At 41.1% G+C, this 24194-nt stretch overlaps 1 protein-coding gene and 1 long non-coding RNA gene across 2 annotated transcripts; one reads left to right on the plus strand and one right to left on the minus strand.

Moving 5' to 3' along the window:
• Window positions 1–730: 730 nt before the first annotated feature.
• On the minus strand, window positions 731–1763 carry LOC103696402 (uncharacterized protein At5g48480). The gene is made up of 2 exons (XM_008778012.5): window positions 1385–1763; window positions 731–1295 (listed from the first exon to the last, which is right to left on the minus strand). The coding sequence occupies exons 1-2, from the start codon at window positions 1648–1650 to the stop codon at window positions 1082–1084; spliced, it is 480 nt and encodes a 159-aa protein (XP_008776234.1). The 5' UTR covers window positions 1651–1763; the 3' UTR covers window positions 731–1081.
• Window positions 1764–8825: 7062 nt separating this feature from the next.
• LOC103708155 (uncharacterized) lies at window positions 8826–9545 on the plus strand. The gene is made up of 3 exons (XR_016400412.1): window positions 8826–9223; window positions 9324–9425; window positions 9512–9545. It is a non-coding gene; the product is annotated as an uncharacterized LOC103708155 (long non-coding RNA).
• Window positions 9546–24194: the final 14649 nt, after the last annotated feature.

A 24194-nucleotide genomic window follows, 5' to 3' on the forward strand; every position in this document is an offset into this window, starting at 1 on the left:
AATTGATTCAACCATTTCTAAATCAGATAAGAAACTTATGTAATAAAAAATAGTCAGACTCAAAATTTTAATCTATTTAATCAATAAACTTTTGATCGTCCTAGAGAGATTTTTGATTTATATAATAAACAAGATCGAAACCTAGCAATTCCCATCCATCAGAAAAATCAAGTGAAAAATTAAATTCAGCAGTAACATAAAATACAACAAACAACATATTTTTTTTGAGGGTTCACAAAATATTTAATTAATTTACAACTGAATAAGGAATCACATACAAGGCATGATCTGTCGACTACACTAATACGGCACACAATTTCCTCGCAACAGCAAACTGGACACAGTCTTTGGAGAATAAATAAATTCCATAATATACATAAGGCAAATAAACTTATCCACCCTTATCAATCCAGAAGGCCACCAATATAATATCCACAATACCAACAAACCACTCAATCCTGGAATTCCAAACTAGTCAGTCAGTCGGTCAGTCAAACCAGGATTTAAAAAACAGCAGGAAAACCCAGAGACAAGACAAGCATCATCCACAATCATTATTTAGTCCCAGTAGCTCCCAATACCAAAAGGCCACCAGTTCGATGACTCCACGGAGAACCTTTGCCCTCTTCGAAGCCTTTCCTGCAAAAGCTCCACCTCCGTCCAAGTGGCCCAGGGAATAAGAATAAATAAAGACAAACTAAACATCATTACATCAAATCAAAAGCAAATATAGAAATGATAATTAAAGAGTTAATTAGAGATTAGAGGAAATAAAATAGAGACCATAAAAAAGAGAGATACGGATAAGGGTGGAAATCGACGCATGAAGGTCAGTCTTTTCCACTTGCCCAGAAAAATCCACATCAACCGCAATATCCGCAATCGTCAATGACCGTCAAAGTTAACGGCGACCGTGACGACCGCCTTAATAATGTCTTTACTTAAAACAGAGACCACTGTCATCATTTAAGTATCTAAGTACTTAGAACTACTTAAGTACTACTGTTTTACTACTAGCGATAATAAGATAAACTAGGTAGAAGAGTCCGTTCCGTTCCAAAAGGAGAGAATCGATGGAGATCTAGGCCTCAGCCGCGGCGCACTTCTGGGCAGTGGATGCGACGTACCAGACGACGCCGAAGGGGTCCTTCACCTTCCCGAGGAGACCGCAGCCGCACGCGCTCTCCTCCTCCGTGATCTCCCCTTGCAGCACCGCTCCCGCCTTCACTGCCTGCGCCACGGTCCCCTCCACGTCCTCCGTCTCCAATCGGAACACGATCGCCACCCCCTCCCCCCTAAATCAACGAGAACGAAACAAATGACTTAGATCTGGGATTATTCCAGGAAGAAAACGGAGGAAAAGAGGCGGATCTCAGAGGCTTACGCGCGGGAGGAGTCGTCCTCGGTCTGGTCGCAGACGAGAAGGAAGGAGGAGCCGATCTTGAGCTCGGCGCAGAGGATGAGGGGGACCTCCTGCTCGGCCTTGCGCTTGGGGTGGTTCATCCGCTTCAGCTCCTCCGCCCCGAACGCTGCCTTGTAGAACTGCACCGCCTCGTCGGCCTTCATCGCCGGCACCAGCAGCTGCGGCTTGAACGAAGCGATGCTCGCTGACGCCGGCGCCTCCCCGTTCCCTGCTCCCTCCTGCGCCATCGCCGTCCCCCGCAACGAAAAAGAGAAGGAAAATCCTAGCGAAAACCCTAACCCTAACAGAGAGAACCGAGAAGAAAAGAGAGGGCAGAAGGAACGAAATGAGATCCTAGTTTGGGGGCAGGTGAGGGCGTATTTATAGAAGCCGAGGGCCGCGAAACCGTTTCACAGGTGCGGGCGATTTGTTGCTATTTATTTATTCTGTCCCCGAAAACCCCTTCTTCTCACTTCGAAACTACAACTCTGGCCCCGGTCTTTGTTTGAAGCCTCTCCCTCTTTCGCTTTTATCGATGCGGGGAATGGACCGTTGCGGACTCCATCAAATCACCGGCGTTGATTTCTATTCAACGGTGTAAAACGCATTTAATAAAAAATCTGACAGCACGAAGGCCGAGTGGGTGGCGGGGTGTTATTTTTATTCACCCGAGTAGGGGTATATGGGTAATTCGGAGGAAATCCAAGGGCCATTCGGTTCCTTTTGCTCACGTTTATCCACCCGCTGCTGGGCAGCACTCGCAGCGTTGTTCGTATCCGCCATAATTATCTTCTGCGCTAACGCTTAGCGCCACCGATATGAAACACCCAAAAACAAGCCCTGTGATAACACCCGCGGGACCCGCATTCAGTGTAGGGTGTCATGTGGGGCTTTAATGATATTTGTTGCTATTTTTCCCTGGTACGTGGGAGGGGTGGTTTCGGGCCCGGCGGGCCGAGGAAGAAGGGGCCACGTGGAGTTCATGTAACGGTCGGATGCGAGGGCGCCGTGGTTCCGGGTTAAAGACTGGAGTGGTACACGTATCAAAGTCTCAACGGTTGGTGGTCCTTATTCATAGTTCATTTGTCGTGCTAGGATTTGGCGGCCCCTCAGGATGCGGAGGGAAGATAAGAAGACAAGGGGGTTGTATCTTTCGCACGAAAGAAGGAATCACCTTCCTTCGTGCGAATCCACCGTACATCACCCGCCGCACAGCCCTAAAGCGCTCCAAACGCGATCATTCTTTGCCTCAAAGCCACCAGTCGACGATCCAACGGTGGATTCTGACGAAGGAAGGATTGACCTTCCTTCGCCTGAAAGATACAACCCCGATCCAATAGGACGAGCTGGTCCTAGGGTCTGATTAAGAAACGCTATGCAGCATCTGATCTCAGGGAGGCGAGAGTTTGTTTTTTTGTTTTCTCCCTCTTTCTTTCTTTTTCTTTTTCTGTTTCTTTTTTTTTCTTTTTTTTTTTTTTAGGGGGGGGGGGGGGGATTATAGAAGCATGCAAAACTACAAAATCATATCAAAATAATAATAATTTTTAAAAATTTATTTAGTTAAAAACTTATTTAAAAAATTCTTACAATAGTTTCAAAGTAACATAAGTCAATATATGCTAACTATTTACTTAAATCAAGTAAAATATTCTAACTAGTCAAAATAGTCTGACTAAAACTTTTATAACTAAAAGTATTTTCAGAAGATCTAGCACACTCCCTCAAGTCCCAAGCAATCATGCATTTAGATCTGAAAAAAATTAAAGAAAGTATAATAATGAGCTATACTAGCCCAATAAGTAACATAACACTCCAAAGTGGGGTTTAAGCATTCCAAATAATTAGTTGAAGATCAAGATATTGACTGAAAAATAAATCAATTTTCGAATAATATATATATATCTCTCTCTTTTTTTAAGTTTACTATTATTTTTATAAACTGATACTAGAAATCCAACATCAAACTGTGGTCACATAATCCAGTATCATGGGTCAGAATACACAAAGCGCCAATTACTACTATTCTTAACCACCGGTTGTTCAGTGTCCAAATACTACTATTTAATCATCAGTGATTCGGTGTTGAAACCAATTTCTCATATTACAAGTTGGTACGGCCAGCGAGTAATCCCTATTGGCGAGGCCAAATCATAGCCATGTTAAGAATATATACATATAAAACAATTTTTACCCAGTCATATTTTTCAAATTTTATAACATAACACATAATATATTTTTTTAAAAAATTTACTATTATAACAAAAATATGCTCGAGCCATTTGACCAAGTATAAAACAAATATAACAATCATATTCAATAAAGTAATTATTATTTTACAAAAATTTGGAAAACACACTTTAAAATATTAAATGACTTACCTCTTTTTGCTTCAAAATCTTATTTCAGGTAGGTGGGTTAGATTCATCTATTTTAATATCATTAAAATATTATTAATTTCATCATCATTTTAGAATCCAAGTAAAGTCAAAAATTTAAACACTACTGGAAAACAATCTCATGCCCCCAAATTAGGTCGGTTAGGTGCAGTGCTCAACTGCCCAGGTCGATCTGGGTAAGGAGAATTCAACTAGTCAGGTGAAGATCAATAGTGGCCAAATTTTAAAAATATCTAGCCGGGACTGAAATAATGGGCTGGTCTACTGCCTGGATACTAGGGCAGTTCAGGGCCTCCACACTAGAGTCAACTTGGATCTAAGCAATATGAAAAGCAAATCTTACACTAGGATCCCTAAGCCTGTCTAGAGAGAAAAAGAGGAAGAGGAGAGAGAATCTTAGCTCGGGTTCAGTCAAGGATCTGGGTTTGGTTTGTCGATGGCATGGGGCATTCTGGATTAATCATCATGTATGGCCCATGAGTCAGGAGAGAGAAAAGAGGATTTGTGAATTAATCCATAGCTAAATAAATGAAAGGAAATGGAGGATTAGAAGAGGAAGAAGAATATAGAATGGAAGGGAAGAGAAGAGAACGAGAAGGAAGAGAGAAGCGGGAAGAAGGTCCGGCAACAGCCGACAGCAGCCGACAGTGGCTATGGTGACCAGTAACAAGGGAGAAGCCAAGGATTTGGCTCAGAACAAAGAAACGAGCTTGATTTGTCTAGGAACAGAGGAATAGAGGCTCGGTTAGCTTGGAATAGAGGAATAGGAGGAAGGGGAGCACTGGCATGGTAGAGATGGTGAATCTCAGCCGAGAATAGCTTGATACGGCGGTGTAGTGGCGGCGGCGCTCGAAACAGTTGAGAAGAAGAAAAACAGGGTCGTCGGGGATCTAGAGAGAAATGGAGAGAATTTTGGGATGGTAGAGCTCAGATTCGGTAGCACGATGGCCGCTTGAGGTGAGGAAGAAGGATGAGATACTTGATGGTGGATCAATCGTAAAAGATGAGGGGGATTTAAAGGATTTCAGATGGGAGAATAAGCTTGATGTCGTCGCACCCGCTCGCAATCCTTGCGGCGGATGAGTACGACCCAACGGCCGGCGGCCATTCGAATGGTCCGCAGAATCCACAGAAGCCACAGTTGATGTGGCTTATCTGCTTAACCAAAGAGGAGGAGAAGACGCAGAGGATCACGATCGTGATCCTCTTTTTCATTCATCCAATCCTGCTTTGGGTCGAAGGCTGAAGTCAGTTGGGCTTGCCGACTTCAGTCCAATATGGCCCATTCCGAGTCTTTTGATTTCAATTTTATGGATATAGAAAAGTTCAAGAAAGGTGTATTTAATAGATGAATGGAGTGTCCCTGCAATAAAGCTTAGGCCGATGCAAGGAATTTTCTTTTAAGTTCTACTAACAATTACAACGTGGTTGATTCTATGAGAAGGTAGGTGTTTAATGTTGGGTAGAGTATGCACAGCGGAATAACAAATATATAAAATAATTTTTACTGACCTCCGCCCATGTTGCTCAAGCATGTAGTTGTCACACCAGAAAAAGGAAGAAGAGAAGAACTTCCACGAGAGAGAGAGAGAGAGGAGGCCCGAATCTTCTAAACCTATACAGGACTTGAGTGCCTTAGGTGATGGATCCACAGGCTTATTTATACTGCTAGGTTAGGGACTCGTATGCTTATCCATAAGATTTATCTCTAATTATTTCCATCCATCACAGAAACTACCAGATAAGATAAACTCCATATAACCTCTTTCTTGATTGGATTTAATCACCATTTAAACGAGGTTTATCTTGCTGAGGGATAAGCTTGATCAAGTGGGCCACATCAAGTCTCCTAGAATTAGGAGGCATGCTAACATTCTCCCGCTTGGCCCATGACATAATGGTGATAAAACCATAGTATGGCCATAAATTAAATTTATCCAATCATGTAACTTAATCAATAAATACCATTATATGAATTATAGCGGTTATATCTTATTATGAAGACATTTCCTTCCATGTATTACAATGTAGGATATATTGATGTATACTTTATAAGATATATCTATATCTTATTGAATGACTAAATAATAGTTCATTAGGGTCCTTTCTTTATATATCAAAAGATATCATATATGACAAAAGATAAACTTTATGTGCACAACCATAGTCATGTTTTATTAATCAAAGCTGTAAGCATTGTTCACAAAATGTGAATACAAAGTGAGAAAAATAAATCATATATCAAATGAGCTAATAAGTCCCATATGATCCACAAGATCAATATAAACTTTAGCCGGCAATGCTTTAGTCATGGGATCAGCAATCATCAGCTCAGTACTAATATGCTCAATAAACACATCTCCAGATTTCATTTTATCTCTTACAACCAAATACTTTATATTTATGTGCTTATTATGGCTGCTACTTTTATTATTCTTAGAGAAAAAAACTGCAGCCATATTATCACAATAAATTTTTATTGGCCTTAATATAAAATCAACGATCCTTAGTCCTGCTATGAAATTCCGTAGCCATATAGCCTATGAAGTCGCTTCATAGCATACAACAAATTCTGCTTCTATGGTTGATAAAGTAGTTATAGATTGCTTGATGCTTCTCCAAGATATAGCTCCTCTAGCCAAGAGAAAAACATATCTTGAAGTAGACTTCTTTGTATCTGAACATCCAGCAAAATCTGAATCTGAATATCCGACAATCTCTAATAAATCTGTATGTCTATAAGTAAGCTCGAAGTTCTTGGTTCCTTGTAAATACCGCACACTACAACAAAAAAGGTGTTTGCCGACTCTAAATTGCCGACGCTAGATAAAAGCGTCGGCAATTTTTTTTCTTGCAACAGTAGATGCCGACGCTTTGGGAAAGCGTCGGTAAAAAATCTTCCGCCGACGCTTTTGATGGAATCACCGACGCTTATAAGCGTCGGCATAAGGGACGGATGCGACGACGCTTATAAGCGTCGTCGGACTTCATATCTCCCACGACAAAACCCGATCGACCCTCTCTCTCCGCAGCCTTAAACCTTATCCCTAGCTAGCTCACGCCGACCGACTCCCCCCTCCCTCCGCCGATCTCAGCCATTCCCCTCCTTCGAGCGATCCTCCGCCGCATCTCCTTCCCCTCCTCCCCCTCTCCGTTGGCCTCCTCTCTGTGGATATCTCCCGCCTCCTCCGCCGCAAATAGGCATCACGCGGCGTTTGAAGTTTGGAGCCGGCAAGGACAGGGACAAGGCCAGGTTTGGGATCTTCTTCTCTTGCTTCGATCTTTAAATTCTAGATGTTCTGGATCTTTAAATCCGTGCTCGCTTCTCGTCACCACACCTCTCGCCCGCTCTGTCGATCTTGATCGCAATCTCGACAGAAAGAAGGAGAAAATGGTGATGTTTACGGTGACTCGGAAGGAGACGTCTCCTTTTGAGGGGCCTCAGAAAGAAGGTAATGATCGCCTATCATAGATCTAGGGTTTCTTTGTTCATTTTTCTTTTTCCCTTGTAGATCTTGAGTTCTAACATAGGTATTGCCCCAATAGGTAAGACCTATGGTACTCAGAGTTCTAGCTATTGACTCAATTCAGAAGTGTATTGCCCCAATAATTGATTCCCCATTCTATGAGGCGGCCTGGAGTGTGCATCCTTTGGATGGATCAGGTAGAAAAGTCTTATAAGATTTTGCTAGTTTCTGAATGGCTAGAGGGAGGGATTATTCTCTGGATTAAAATGCCTTATGTAGAAAACACCATGACATTCTCTGGATTATTGTGTGTCCGGTCAAATTTAATTGGCTGCAGGATGTACCAGTTAGAGTAGACTCTCTGTTTGGTTTTCCGTAAGCCTGTGAAGGTCGTGATTGAACCTATCCTAAGCCATCCAATTGCAGTAACTTATCCTCTGGCCAAATCGATCGTAACTTGAGATACGGTCAGCCACACACACTGATAATATATATGTATATTGCCAGAGGAAGTGTTATATTAAACATGCCAAATATATCACTCTTTAATAATCAGAAACAAGATAGGAAGGAATCGGGGAGAACCAAACTTGGCATGGTGAATGTAATGGTTGCTAGTGGAGGGAAGAATCACTTCTACACGAATAAAATGAATGCACTGCTATCACTCTAGGTGTGGAAGAATGCACTGCTATCACTCTAGGTATGGAAGAACTATGTAAACCTCCCAATGGTGGCAGAACCTGGGAGGCATCAAACAGAACCTAAAAAAAAGTGATGATTTTGGCTTCTTGGATGTTCAAAAGAAGACCATTGATCATTTGCAAACTCAGTTGAAGAAATGTAGGAGAACCCTATGGTTCCAATCGAGCTTAGTAACTTTAAAGAAACTGCTGTCTGCCAAAGAAATGTCAAATCCACCAAGACCAGAATGGCAGAACTGATTATTTCTGGCCAAAACTGCTGAATCTAGGCAGTACCAAAACAGTTTTATGTAGTTTCTGGTCAAGGGATATGACTTCTTGCTTGTTTTTCTTCTTGTTTTATGTAGTTGTGTTGATCGTAAAAGCATAGATTTGGGTCTTGGAGGAATTCGAAGGGAGTATTTGCAAACAGATTGTGCTATCAACCAGGCAAGCATATATTTCTTCTATGTTCTCTAACGAATTTCATACATCTAAATTTGTATTAGTATTTCATATCTTTTTATGATTTTCCTTTGTTGAAGGCCTTTGGTTTTAGCTCTAATATTTGGCTTATTGTACCTTTTACATTAGCAGATAAACTATCAAGTGATTTTGTTGCATTGACCTAGCTTACGTTAGTATATATTTCCGTAGTGTGGGGCATGATGGTATTTTTTGCCTCGATGATAGGTATTGTTGTGAAGGAAAGAGACATGCGTGAAACCATGAGGGGGGTGTTCAGTTATTTGTTGATCATCCTAAGATTAAGGGTGATGTGAGTAGAGGTGATGAGATCACCGCATTTGATCATACCATTACATTCTTTTGATCACCGCATTTGAGTAGAGGTAATTTTTTGATTTAATATTATTATAACATTCTTTTGTTTTGGTGTAGAAAAAGTTTGTGCTCCCTCCAGAGAGCCATGATTGGGTGCTAAAGTCCCTCAACCGCAAATGGAAAGAATATAAGTCGAAGTTGAAGGCCGACTGGAAGCGCGAGGGTATGACAGAGGAGGAGGTTGCTCGTGTTTGTCCTCCTGATGTATACCATCATCAGTGGAGGGAGCTTGTTCACTATTGATTTTCCGAGAGAGGACAGGTTGTGTATTCTCTCTCAATACCTTATATAATGTTTAATATATTTAATATATTACAATGTTTAATTTTTTCGTGGTAGACATATTCTGACATTGGTCGAGCCGCACGAGCATCTCAGACAATTCCTCACACTTCAGGCTCGAAGAGTTATGCGAGGCTCAGAGCTGAATTCGTAAGTTTTTTTGAAACTTTTTGAAACTCTTGTATCATATAGCATGTATCATGATATAGTTCTATAAGATGAAACTCTTCCAATATACTTTTTGTTGTAGATGGAAGACCATGGGAGGAAACCTGGTGAGATGGAGTTCTATAAGATGACTCACACCCACCGAGATGGCAGCTTTGTCCGAGAGGAGTCGAGAGATATAGTTGTATGTATTTATTAATAATTTCCGCAATGATTTTTTATATATATTAATTTTTCAAAAATTAATTTGATTGTTTTTGAGAGATATAGGACAGAGCTACATCCCTTATTTCAGAGCGTGTCGGAGAGTCATCTTCAATCGGCAACACCAGAGGTGTCGAAGCTCAGGTGTTTACCGAGTTGATGGGCTCGGAGCGTTATGGTAGAGTGAGGGGTTATGGCGTTGGAGTTACCCCCACTCAGTTGTCTGCAGTGGGTAGATATACTCAAGATGCTAGACAGAGTAGTAGCACTGCAGAGGTTAATGATCTGAAGGCAGAGATAAAAGAGTTGAAGCAGAGCCACCAGACAGAGATGCAATCTTTGAGGGCTCAGATTAATCAGATTACATCTTTGTTGCATCAGTTTGTCCCTCCTCAGGTAAATTACTACATCTACTTGAACATTTTGCATAAGTATCATATTTTTCTTAAAGAGTTTAATAATTTTCGTATTCTTAACTGCTTTAGTTTTTTTATTACAGGTTCCTGATGGTTCATCTGCACGTAGAGATGGTGATGCTAGCGACCCCTGAAGCATTTATTTTAGAGTTTATATGTATTTTTTTATGCTTTTTGAAGTACATTGTAAACGTAAATTGATAGTATGAATGTAATTTGACAATATGAATGTTTAGATAAATATGTTTGATTTTGTGTATATCTCGCTTAGTTGTGTGGCTTTGATTTTGTAAACAGGGTTTAGAAATTTGGTGCTCCCTTTTCAGGAATGGCCTGAAGAAGATTATCCACCATATGCAAATGGTCCTGGCTATGTTGTGTCTTCTGATATTTCAAGCTTTATTGTATCAGAATTTGAGAAACAAAAATTGAGGGTACGCCTTGTCCTATTATTCTCATGTGATTACATAAATGGCCTTTGCTTGTTTTCCATATATTGGGAGATGTGATAGGGTTCTATACTCTAATGTTATTTTAGATACCTTGGCTTTCTTGAACTGCAGGTGCTCTTTAAAATGTGGTTGTCGAGTACTATGCACTGTTCTTGTATCTGTTGCTTTTAAATATATTACATATCTGATCTGCATAGCCAGGCACTTGAATGCGTTTTGTAGTTCCTGTACTTTTGAAATCTGTATCCTTATTTTTGAGGACAGGTTTTTGCAGTTTCCATGAATAAATATTCTAGAGGCTTTTACTTTGGAAATGCAGAAGTGTTTTCAGAATTGATTTTGTGGAGGATTTGCCTGGTCGATGGTATAAGGAGGACCATTGAAGATGTAGGCTTTTGGAGTCAAGTTACTATGATCAAATTCTATTGATGTGCTGGAAGATAGGAACAGCGATAAGAACAGCTGATATATTGATAATCTTTCATTTAAAATGGAATTATGAAGGTTGAAGAGTATATAATGTTGTCGCTAGCTTTATGTTTGTTAAGGCAAATGAACCATTCTTTGGGAGGACATCAACATGACCAAGACTTTCATTGCTTTCCTTTTTCTTATTGGATGATACTAATGTTTCTGTGTTGCCTTCTGGAATTAGGACTTTACAGCATCCGGATATTGAACAATGGTTTATGGCTACTGAAGTAGAAGAGCTAATAAACAACTAAAGGATATTTGGAATGTTTGATTGTGCTACAAATGAACTAAGCTCTTCATAAATTGCTCAAGCATGGATCAGGCTTGTTCAACTAGTTGAATTCAAGCTGCAGTTAGGGCTGAATTTATAAATGAGCAGAGCTGGAGTTCTTTCCAGCTTAACAAGTTATTTCTGAGCACAGGAAAGCTATGAAAACCAGCTCATTCAAATTGTCATAAGCCAAGTCAAGCTGAGCCTGAACGAACTCCTGGTATGGCCAAGCTGAGCTACAGCATCCCAAGGCCAGCGGAGAACCCTTTTGGGGAACCCTGCAAGCCCTGAGGTCTGCCTGATAGTATGCATCCTTCCCCTCCTTCCAGTCAAAATCTTATGTGGGTAGGCCTGCAATTCAGTCAATTCAACCTCAAAACCATTCTCTAATCCACAAGATCAAAATCCAAATGCTTTGATATGGAAAAAAAGGCACGAGCAATTCTATTTTTGATTTTTTTTCTCCTGACCTGGTGACCAACATCCAAAATGATCGTCTTCAGGGGTATCGAACACATGATGGAGAGCCACAGTCAGCTCTACCACTCCCAAGTCCCAAGCTGGCACTTAGATTTTGTAAACAGGGTTTAGAAATTTTAAAAATTATTTTTTTAAAAAAATTAATATTCTAACGACGCTTTAAAGCGTCGTTACAATTTCGACCAGAAATAAATTAGCGACGCTTTAAAGCGTCGCTAAAATTTCAATTAGCGACGCTTTAAAGCGTCGCTAAAATGTCGACCAGAAATCAATTAACGACGCTTTAAAGCGTCGTTAGATACCGACGCTTTAAAGCGTCGTTACATTACATCTAGCGACGCTTTAAAGCGTCGCTAAAAAGTGTCGGGAAAGCCTTCGGCGCTTTTTAATGCGTCGGAAAACATTTTCTCCACTGTAGCATAGGCGACGCTTTGCCGACGCTTACGAAAGCGTCGGGATGGTTTTTAGCGACGCTTAAAAGCATCGTTAAAGGCCAAAAAAAGCGTCGCTAATGACCATTATTCTTGTAGTGGCATCACCTTCTTGGCAGCTTTCCAATGTTCTTGTCCTGGATTGCTTTGGTATCTCCCCAACATTTCTACTGCAAATCCAATGTCTGGACGAATATATACTTGAGCATACATCAAGCTACCAACTGCAGAAGCATAAGGTATGCTTTTCATATGCTCCAATTCCAAATTGTTTTGTGGTAATTATCTCAAATTGAATTTGTCTCCTTTGACAATGGGTGCTACTGTAGGTGAACAAAACTTTATATTATATCTTTCTAAAACTCTTTCGATGTAGGCCTTTTGAGACAATCCCAATATCCTTCGGAATCTATCTCTACGAATCTCTATGCCAATGACATATGAAGCTTCACCCAAACCCTTCATCTCAAAGTGTTTAGAAAGAAAATCTTTAGTTTCACATAGCAAACCCAAATCATTGGTTGCAATCAAAATATCATCCGCATATAGGGCTAAAAAAATATATTTACTCCCACTCACCTTAAGGTATATACACTGATCAACAATGTTCTCCGTAAAACCATATGAAGTAACAATATTGTGAAACTTAATATACCATTGGCGGGAGGCTTGTTTAAGTCCATATATGAATTTTCTTAATTTGCAAACTAGATGATTATCCTTAGATGATAATCTTTCAGACATGTCCATGTACACCATTTCCTCAAGATCATCATTCAAGAAAGATATTTTCACATCCATCTGATGTAGCTCTTGTGGGAGATGAGCGCCTCAAACCACAGCACCTAGGGTATCCCCTATACTGCAAGAGGCGTTGGACCTTAATTTAATGGTGAAGGAGGACAAGAGCCAAGCGGAATTTGGCTCTTCTTCAATAATGACTGCATGCCCTAGTGTTCTTAGGAATGGTGGGGTGAGAGAGAGAGAGAGAGAGAGAGAGAGAGAGAAACGAGAGTAGGATTTCAGGAAGAAAGAGTTTTCAATGATTTCAGGAAGAAAACTCTAAAAGAGGACTTCTACCCCTTAGACATAGAATACATCTCTCTAAGAAGATGTGCCCCAACACATCTGAAGAGATTCAGCATGAGCAAGATCCTTTATGCTTCGGCTATAGGGAGCCTCATGTATGCAATGTTATGTACACGACCTGATATAGTTCTTGCTGTGAGTGTCACGAGCAGATATCAATCGAATCTAGACGAGGAGCATTGGAGAGCTATAAAGAACATTTTTAAGTACTAAAGAAGAACTAAGGATATGTTCTTGGTCTTTGGAGGAGGATCAGAGTTAAAGATAGAATAATACACAGATTCAGACTTTATGACTGATATTGATGATAAAAAGTCTACATCAGGATATATATTCTTGTGCAATGGTGGTTTGGTAAATTGGAAGAGTTTCAAACAACCGATCATTGCTGATTCTACTATGGAAGCTGAGTATATCGCCGCCTCTGAAGTTACAAAGGAAGCCTTCTGGTTCAAGAAGTTTATTGCAGAGTTAGATGTAATATCATCAGATGCCATAACACTCTACTACGATAACGATGGCGCTATAACTCTTGCTAAGGAGCCTAGGTCTCATCAGAAATCCAAGCACATAGAGCGGAGCGGTGCTTTCACTTCATACGCGACTACTTTGAGAAGAAATATGTCGAGGTGCAGAGAGTAAACTCCACGGACAATATGGCGAACCCATTCACTAAGCAGCTTAGTCAGCAGAAGACTGAAGCCTATCTTGATAAGATGGGGCTTAGATATATGGCTGATTGGTTTTAATGCAAGTGGGAGATTATTAGATGTATGCCCTAGAAGCCAATCTTGCTGCCACATAATTTATTCTGGGACATAATTTTGTACTTGACTTTATTATTATTGAATAATGATAGGCATCTTTTTCATTCATAGTGTGTGTGTCTATGAATCGTCCAAGAAATTAATAAAATGATGATGTATATTCTCAAGAGTTGAAATTTGAGCCATGTGTCATTAGTGATTAATTCCTGAATGCTCCTGATTGACGGATCATCACGAGAACGGTGATTGATCCGATGAGATTAGTGCACAGATCACTATCCTTTTGGATGGACAAGTCTCGAGCCCACAGTGTAGGAACACTGGAGTGATAGTGCAAGTGCTTGTTAGAGAACAAGGACACTGAGCGTGTCCAAAGCAAGAAGTCACTTAAATGTCTATCTACTCGTCAGTGACTTACTTGATGTTGCAGTAGTATGACTGGTCTTTTGACCTGCGGTGCTTCGGCTATTCATAGTGAGGTTGCTATAATTTAACTGCACATGTACATGATCTCTAGCCATATGGGTCCTTGTGGTGCAGATTGGCTGCAGTAGGTTCACTATAGGAGTAGGGTGTGCACCTACATGGAATCTATCGACCTTGATAGATAAGGAGTTGTTCTATGTGATTTATGAGACTGAGTTCGAAAAACCTCGACCGGGGCAGTTTGTATAGTGGAAAAGGAGTTTTCCACTTTCGAACTAAAGTCGAATAAATCTTGATATATGACAGATGATGGGGTTTGACGAGTTATCCATGACCTCCATCTTGTAGGAATCCATGATCGAATGACCGTATCATACGATAACCGCACTTAAAGGTTCATCTATTTCGTTCTGTTAGGTTGCTACTACATGCTGGTAGGCGTCATTGGTGGATGGTGAGACTCACAGAGATTATCTTGATGGTCAATGATTTCTGATGAGATGAGTTGGAATTATTCCAACCCATTAAAAAGAGTTTTTAATAATATTGTGATAGAGATCATAATATATCTCACCACCTGTCACGCCCCGAACCCAACTTCCGGGTCCGGCACGCGACCGGCCGCATGAGCCCTAGAGCAATACCATAAAGATCATGCAAGGCCTAAAAGGTACAATATTCACATAATGCCAAAATCAAAGATTAATGTAATTCAATCAAATCCAACTAAAATGTACTGATTTATTACATAATTTCAAATATCCATAAATAAAAGATAGATTAACTTCTATCTATCCAGCAATCAGACTCAATGCTGATCTTATTTCTCGTCCCACCCAATGGCCTCTACAAATCCAGTCTCTCTGAAAAAGAAAGTAAGTATAGTATGAGTTTTTCCAGCCCAGTAAGAATCCCAACAGCCACACACAGTAATAATAATAAAATGATCAAAACATCAAATAAATGCCATTTCATCATTTCAAAGGCTCAACAAATAGCAAATATAAGTAACCATTTCATACACATAAATCTTTTTTCACATTATGTGATCAATTTCCGTATTACTCTGATTCCCAAGTTTTCAGACTTTTCACTTCTAGCTTTGGACTAACCAAGTTCATGACTCAGTCCAAGACTGCGCAAATCCCACGCATAAGCTCGTGGCAACAATTCCATGCGTGAGCCCGTGGAGGCTATCCTACGCATAAGCTCGTAGAGGCTATCCCATGCGTAAGCCCGTGGAGGCTATCCTACGCATAAGCTCGTAGAGGCTATCCCACGCATAAGCTCGTGGCAACTATCTTACGCATAAGCTCGTAGAGGCTATCTCATGACAAGGTTAGTCCAACCCATTCTACATGTCCAGTTTTACATGTTTAATCAAATTCCAATCACATCACATATTTTCATAATTTCTCAAAAATATGTTAATTCTTCCCAATTTAATTATTTCAATATTTTCATAGCAATCAAAATGCACATCTCATATGTGTCATACAAGCTCATAAAATTAATATCAACATACTGATAAAAATATATCCAAAGATAAATTCCATACATGCATAAATAGAGGTGCTCAGTTGTAGGAATTCTTACAGGAATTGTAGACTGACGTTACCACGGATCCGAATCACAACCTACGCGCTGGGGTGCTGAATCCCCTGATCAAAATCTCCTGGCACCGCTGACTCTTCCCCTACAACATTAATTATAAATCACAAACTAAATTATTTAATATTTAAATATTCAAAACCATAATTCACATCTACTATGGGGTCCATCACCAGGTCCCCAAACATCTCAATCCCTCAAAATCTAGGGCAGTCGGGGTGGCCCGACTCCCACCCTTGTATCACCGGCCTATATCGTCGCCAGCCGTGACCGCAGCTACGCCGGCGACGATAGCCGGTCCCGGTGAAGAAACCAAGAGAAAGGAAGATCCCTCTCTTCATGGTTGGGAGTACATCTCTCTTCCTCAAATCTTTTTGATCCAAGGGCAGCAGCCATGGTGGTTGTGCCCTCTCCTTCCCCAACCCGACAACAACTCGGCCACCATTGGCCGAACCATCATCGGCCACCACTCCGGCGATGATGGCCGGCCAAGAGAGGGAGGAAAAGGTGGTCCCTTCCTCTTCTTCTCCCAAGAACAGACAGGGCCTCATTCCTCCCTTCCCCCTCCTTCATCATCCACGGAAGACCCGCACGGCTCCTCACAGCCACCGTGATGGTGGCTCGGCCCCCCCACCCGACGGCACCCAACCGCCGTCGTCGCCGCCGGTGGCCAACCGACGAGGGGAAGAGGAGGAGAGGATGGGATCCCGAGGAAGAAGACCTCGGATCCACCCTCCCTCATCACATACACAGCCTAGAAAACCCTCTCTGACCCCCTCACAGACCCGACCAACCCCAACCACCATGAATCCCGGCCAACCCGGCGGCCGGCGGCGGCGGAATCTGGAAGAGAGAGGCCGAAATAGGGGTACCCTGTTTCGGACTCTTCTCCGACGATTCACCGGCCAAAACTTCACCCACACGACCCAAAAACCAAGCAAATGAAACGAAAAAGAGCGAGCCAGGCTTACCTCCGTCCGTTGAGTATTCCGGCGACCTTTCCGACGTGAAATCGGAGAAGGAAGTCCGTAAGCGAGCTCGGATGAAACCCACGGATCCCAAGCTTTTGTGGGGGCTTTCACCGAAGGAATAAGGCTCCCTCCATGGCCGGCCGGATCTTATCTCCGGCACTCGTCTCCTCCGGCGATCGACTCACGCCGCCGAACACCGCCGCAGCCCCTTCACCCTTCTTCTTCCACGATCGTGCCTAGGGCACGATCATTATAAGGGGGATGGGCCCGGTCTTTTCGGGCCAGCCCGTCACCCTTTCCTTCTTCTTTTTTTTTTCTTTTTTCCTGGGTTTTCACATTCTCCCCTCCTAAAAAAAAAATTTCGTCCGTGAAATTAACTTACTTGAAGCCTCAAACTTTAAAAATATGCATCCATTATATCATCCCTGAGATCTTAAATAGTCTCCCTCTCGGAGTACCTACTCATAAGATTGTGACATACAAAAAAAAAAATCACAGCATCTCAAAACTTATCCTTTCTATTTACCACACGTAGTAAGTTCTTTTGATCTCCTTCAAAAGAATTTCAAACTCCCAACTTTGGATTAAAATGCCATAATTATATCCCAAAGAAATTAATTTCTCTTGATTCTACACAGAGATCATAATTGGCTTGACAGAAATAGGAGAAATCCTTAGTATCAAATGCTCTTAATATTCTATAATCATTTTTCTTTTCTTAACTTTGCCTGTGATTAGATGATCAACCTTTATCTTAGAAAAACTGCAAACCTATTCAAATAGGTATATTAACAATGTCATAGCTAGGAGTCGAAGAACTATATTAAATCATTCCAGGCCCAAGCTTAATCACATAGCTATCAATCCGTTAACGCTAAATTTAAAATGCCCCAAAATTCTTCTTAGAATTATCAAAAATAGGAGAGCCCATAGCTACTTCCAGTAGGCAAAGAATCAACGACATTCCCCTCTACTAGAAAACTAACTCAAGTCTTCTATAATAATACCTTTCAGATCAAGGTATTATTATTATTATTATTTAATCGGTTTCAAAATAACTCAAGCCACTATACTTCTACTGCGCACTCTGATCTAACTCATCAAATTCTTTAAAGTCACAAAATGATTTCTAACCAAAGCATCACTTTTCACCGAGACTAAGAAAATCCAAATTTTAAATTTTCAAGTAGAACTAGAGCAAAACCTCTAGATCTTTTTGTCCTCGATTTATATAGAGTGTACTTACCATAACTAACCCCCAATCCTTTAGTCAAGTTTAAGGTCACTACGTGATCTCCATAACCTTCTTAGAATCCAAAATATCTAAGTTTAATTTAAAGGGGGTAATTCTTGTATTCCCTTAGCAATTTAATTAGAAAATCTACATTGATTTCCTTCCAACAGAATTTACTTCAAATTCAATGTGTTAGAATTGTTGAGCCAATATCACTATGAGTAGGAATTAACCCTATCAACCTCCAAATTCTTTTTCACCAAAATTCTTAATGTCTATGATCAATGCTACACATAATAACTCACATAAGCATCTCATTTCTACTCAATTTTGTATTTTACAATGATAAAGATTTCTAGTTAGATCATAAACTTAGACTTGAATTCAAGTTAACACATCCAATAATCTCCAACAATTATAAGAAAAAATTCAGTAGCCCAATCCAAATATGAGAATTCAAATAATTAGAATTTTTCCATCAATATGCATACTCTATGGCCTCAAAATAATCAAATACATCAATAGAAAATAGACCTATTTGCAATATCCAACATGCCAATATCAGATATAATCCACATGCATTTTCAACTTCGAAGAACGTTCCTTTCAATATTATGAAATCTTCTTAGCTCACTCCAATACTATGGAAGATGAACGTACAAATCCCACTCTAATAATTAGCAGCAAAATCCAAAAGTACAGTCACATCAAAATCCATATCAAATTTGAACTTTCAAATCATTTAAATAATATCTGAACATGGTATACTCGATATACCATTGTTGACCTACACTTATCTTAGGTCAAACCTCTCTTATCATGATCAAAGACAATTTATACTTTCCTTCCACACTCATCGAAAACCAAACCCAATGCATGCATTTTATCACAATGCTCAGTGATGTTACAGCTTAAGCACTGAATTTAATTGTCATGTCCTAAGTGATCATAACCTTAAGCTATGATATATTTCTGTCACGATCCCTAGTGATCTTAAACATATGCTCAGATTCCAACTGGACACATTTTCCAATAATCTTAAACCTCAAACTTTAATGCCACTAAGGCCACAGTCCCTAGTGGTCTTAAATCTTAGATTATAATATCATTCTTGTTACAATCTCAAGTGATTATAAACCAAATCTTTGATAGTTTTTCTATCATAATTCTCCACCGATACTCACTTGAACATAAACCCTAGGATACCTTAACCTTAAGCTCTGATACCACTCTGTCACGCCCCGAACCCAACTCCCGGATCCGGCACGCGACCGGCCGCATGAGCCCTAGAGCAATACCCTAAAGATCATGCAAGGCCTAAAAGGTACAATATTCACATATATGCCAAAATCAAAGATTAATGTAATTCAATCAAATCCAACTAAAATATACTGATTTATTACATAATTTCAAATATCCATAAATAAAAGATAGATTAACTTCTATCTATCCAGCAATCAGACTCCATGCTGATCTTATTTCTCGTCCCACCCAATGGCCTCTACAAATCCAGTGCCTCTGAAAAAGAAAGTAAGTATAGTATGAGCTTTTTCAGCCCAGTAAGAATCCCAACAGCCACACACAGTAATAATAATAAAATGATCAAAACATCAAATAAATGCCATTTCATCATTTCAAAGGCTCAACAAATAGCAAATATAAGTAACCATTTCATACACATAAATCCTTTTTCACATTATGTGATCAATTTCCGTATTACTCTGATTCCCAAGTTTTCAGACTTTTCACTTCTGGCTTTGGACTAACCAAGTTCATGACCCAGTCCAAGACTGCACAAATCCCACGCATGAGCTCGTGGCAGCTATCCCACACGTGAGCCCGTGGAGGCTATCCTACACATAAGCTCGTAGAGGCTATCCCATGCGTAAGCCCGTGGAGGCTATCCTACGCATAAGCTCGTAGAGGCTATCCCACGCATAAGCTCGTGGCAACTATCCTACGCATAAGCTCGTAGAGGCTATCTCATGACAAGGTTAGTCCAACCCATTCTACATGTCCAGTTTTACATGTTTAATCAAATTCCAATCACATCACATATTTTCATAATTTCTCAAAAATATGTTAATTCTTCCCAATTTAATTATTTCAATATTTTCATAGCAATCAAAATGCACATCTCATATGTATCATACAAGCTCATAAAATTAATATCAACATACTGATAAAAATATATCCAAAGATAAATTCCATACATGCATAAATAGAGGTGCTCAGTTGTAGGGATTCTTACAGAAATTGTAGACTGACGTTACCACGGATCCGAATCACAACCTACGCGCTGGGGTGCTGAATCTCCTGATCAAAATCTCCTGGCACCGCTGACTCTTCTCCTACAACATTAATTATAAATCACAAACTAAATTATTTAATATTTAAATATTCTAAACCATATTTCACATCTACTATGGAGTCCATCACCAGGTCCCCAAACATCTCAATCCTTCCAAATCTAGGGCAGTCGGGGTGGCCCGACTCCCACCCTTGTACCACCGGCCTATATCGTCGCCAGCCGTGACCGCAGCCACGCCGGCGACGATAGCCGGTCCCGGTGAAGAAACCAAGAGAAAGGAAGATCCCTCTCTTCATGATTGGGAGTACATCTCTCTTCCTCAAATCTTTTTGATCCAAGGGCAACAGCCATGGTGGCTGTGCCCTCTCCTTCCCCAACCCGACAACAACTCGGCCACCATTGGCCGAACCATCATCGGCCACCACTCCGGCGATGATGGCCGGCCAAGAGAGGGAGGAAAAGGTGGTCCCTTCCTCTTCTTCTCCCAAGAACAGGCAGGGCCTCATTCCTCCCTTCCCCCTCCTTCATCATCCATGGAAGACCCGCACGGCTCCTCACAGCCACCGTGATGGTGGCTCGGCCCCCCACCCGACGGCACCCAACCGCCGTCGTCGCCGCTAGTGGCCAACCGACGAGGGGAAGAGGAGGAGAGGATGGGATCCCGAGGAAGAAGACCTCGGATCCACCCTCCCTCATCACATACACAGCCTAGAAAACCCTCTCTGACCCCCTCACAGACTCGACCAACCCCAACTGCCATGAATCCCGGCCAACCCGGCGGCCGGCGGCGGTGGAATCTGGAAGAGAGAGGCCGAAACAGGGGTACCCTGATTCGGACTCTTCTCCGACGATTCACCGGCCAAAACTTCACCCACACGATCCAAAAACCAAGCAAATGAAACGGAAAAGAGCGAGCCATGCTTACCTCCATCCGTTGAGTATTCCGGCGACCTTTCCGGCGTGAAATCGGAGGAGGAAGTCCGTAAGCGAGCTCGGATGAAACTCACAGATCCCAAGCTTTTGTGGGGGCTTTCACCGAAGGAATAAGGCTCCCTCCGCGGTCGGCCGGATCTTATCTCCGGCGCTCGTCTCCTCCGGCGATCGACTCACGCCGCCGAACACTGCCACAGCCCCTTCACCCTTCTTCTTCCACGATCGTGCCTAGGGCACGATCGTTATAAGGGAATGGGCCCGGTCTTTTCGGGCCGGCCCGTCACCCTTTCCTTCTTTTTTTTTTTCTTTTTTCCTGAGTTTTCACACTACCAGATAGAATAGAACCTATGGGGTCACATACATTAGAAGTATTGACCGATCCGATGGTTGGATTGTGATTTAGAATCACAATAGTTCATAATTATTGATTTGATTGATAATTGGTTTAACCCACTAAAAGTTAGTAAGTTGAATAAGAAATAATTATAATTGGATTGCAATTTGATTGAATTAATTGAACTTAATTGAATTGGGCTTGATCTTATTAGGTAAGATTTAAGAGTCTTACTTGGAGTAGGACTCCTAGAGTCCTAATTAGTTAGAACTGCAAATTATATCTACTCTTAGAGTCCTACTTGGAGTAGGACTCCTAGAGTCCCAATTAAATTAGGACTAGAAATCTTAATTGAAGAATCCTAATTGCAATAAGACTCCTTATTAGATAAGAATGACTCCTTATTAGATAAGGATTAAGAGTTCAATTGAGTCATGATGCAAAGAAATCTTAATTGGAGTAGGATTGGGCCACTTAGTCCTCTTTAGAAGAGGATACATGCATGCAAGGAGTGGGGCGTGCGCCCCTCCTTGTTTTTGGTCCTTGGGCGTGCGTGAGGGCAAGAGGATCAGCGTGGACCCCTCCTTATTAGGACTCCATGCCTAAGGCATCCCTATAAAAGGCAAAAAAAAAAGGGGGCCGGCCCCCCTTGATTTTTTTTCTTGGTTTTTTGTTGGCGGCCCTGAAAGAGTAGATGCCCTATAAGCCAATCATTTGATGGGTTTCTCTTTGTAATCCTCCAAATCATGTACTTTGACACTCGATATATATCAATAAAGGCATTGTGTTTCATCATTTGCTGCTTATCTATTTTATTATTGGATGATGAACCCCATAAATTAGGACATTGGTTTTAGGGTTATGATGAGATCATACCAGTGAGACCTAAAATCCTAAAATCCTAATTTAGAATATTCCCAGTCAAATTGGTATATTGAGTCGGGGATCAATATTACCGGAAAGACTGGCACATCTTATGTATGCTCAATGTAGAGGGTGATTGATCTCACAATCACTTGTGTGAGACACTAATACAAAGATGTGGGTGCTCATTAGAGGAATGAGTTCACTGAAATGACCAGCCATGAGAACATCTTATGGATTCTTACTTAATTATCAAAAGATGGTTCTCATAGTGGGAGTTGTGCAAGTGATCCTTAGACCTGAGATCACCATGGTACCTTGTGCACTTGAAGCTATGTTTTGGTTTACCCTCATTCCCGACATTGCGTTGTGTACGGGGTATTCTGGATATGGTGGATTTTGTACGAAGGTTGTGAGTAGGTCAACAAGGAATCAGTCACTTCTAGTAAGAGAAGGTAACATCCTACTTACTCTAATCTTATGATGATTCAAGAAGCCTTTGATCAAAGCAAAATGAATATTAGAAAGAGTTTCTAATGTTTCATTGTTCGAATTATCATATAAAAGATTGAGAGAGACATGAATAAGTGATTGAGTTTGATATTGATCCATACTCGAGCACTTATTCAGGATGTAGTATGACTGAGGGATTGAATTGCACAGTAACTTTCCACTGAAGGGTATGTTTGGATTTGTCCAATACATTCCTCATCTTCCGGGTAGACATGATACGTTGCTAGACGTCAATCATGTCTTGTGGGTTGATCGGATCAAAGAGTTTGATTAGATCAAAGCATCAGAAAGGTTCTGATTGCTAAGTCAGGTTTAGCACTAAATTGAACCTAAATTGGATTAGAGGTATTCTAATCAGGTTAGGTCAACTTGCACCTGCACCTACTGCTGGCTAAGATAAGGAACCCAATGGGTCACACACAAGGGAATTGATCAAGGGTCTAATTGGATTAGATCATGTTTGCAAGATGAACATGCTAGCACGTGTTGCAAACCCTAGCTCCTGATTCGAATTAAATTCGAATATGATTCTTAGATTAGGTTGATCTAATATGATTAGATCATGACCTAATATGGGTTAGCCAAGAGTTGAAACCCATTTGGCTTTAATTAGACCTGATTTGATTAGGTTTAATATTTTCTTTAAGTTGGTTAAACCCAATTGGATTGGGTTTGATAGGGCCTTCACTTCTGGACCATTGGATCGCTTTCTGGATGAAGGATCTGGTCCACTGGTTGGCGCCTTCATCTGGACCATTGGATGGCTTCCTGGATGAAGGATCTGGTCCACTGGTTAGCGCCTGAAACTGGACCACTGGATGGCTCTCTGGATGAAAGATCTGGACCGTTGCTCAGCGCCTGAATCTGGACCACTGGATGGCTCTCTGGATGAAAGATCTGGACCGTTGCTCAGCGCCTGAATCTGGACCACTGGATGGCACCCTGGATGATGATGCCCTGATCTGGACCATTAGATGGCGCCTAGATCTGGACCATTGGCTTTGGTTCACTGCATTTGGGCCCTTGGATCATCAGGATTTAAGAGGGAGATGTGAGAAAGAAGTTGATACACCCTTCTCCTTAGCACCCCATCATGATGGGATGCATCTCTTGGCACATGCCTCATCATGATGAGGTGTGTGGATGGGATGCATCCCTTTATGATGCATCCC

The sequence above is a fragment of the Phoenix dactylifera genome, chromosome 4 (genome assembly GCF_051530095.1).
Source record: "Phoenix dactylifera cultivar Ajwa chromosome 4, Ajwa_hap1_PhDact_Kaust_v1.1, whole genome shotgun sequence".
Taxonomy (NCBI): domain Eukaryota; kingdom Viridiplantae; phylum Streptophyta; class Magnoliopsida; order Arecales; family Arecaceae; genus Phoenix; species Phoenix dactylifera.

Coding starts and splice junctions, on each gene's coding strand:
- LOC103696402 (XM_008778012.5), bottom strand. CDS start 1,650: ATGGCGCAGGAGGGAGCAGGGAACGGGGAGGCGCCGGCGTCAGCGAGC. Junction 1,296..1,384: donor GAGGACGACTCCTCCCGCGC/GTAAGCCTCTGA, acceptor TCGTTGATTTAG/GGGGGAGGGGGTGGCGATCG.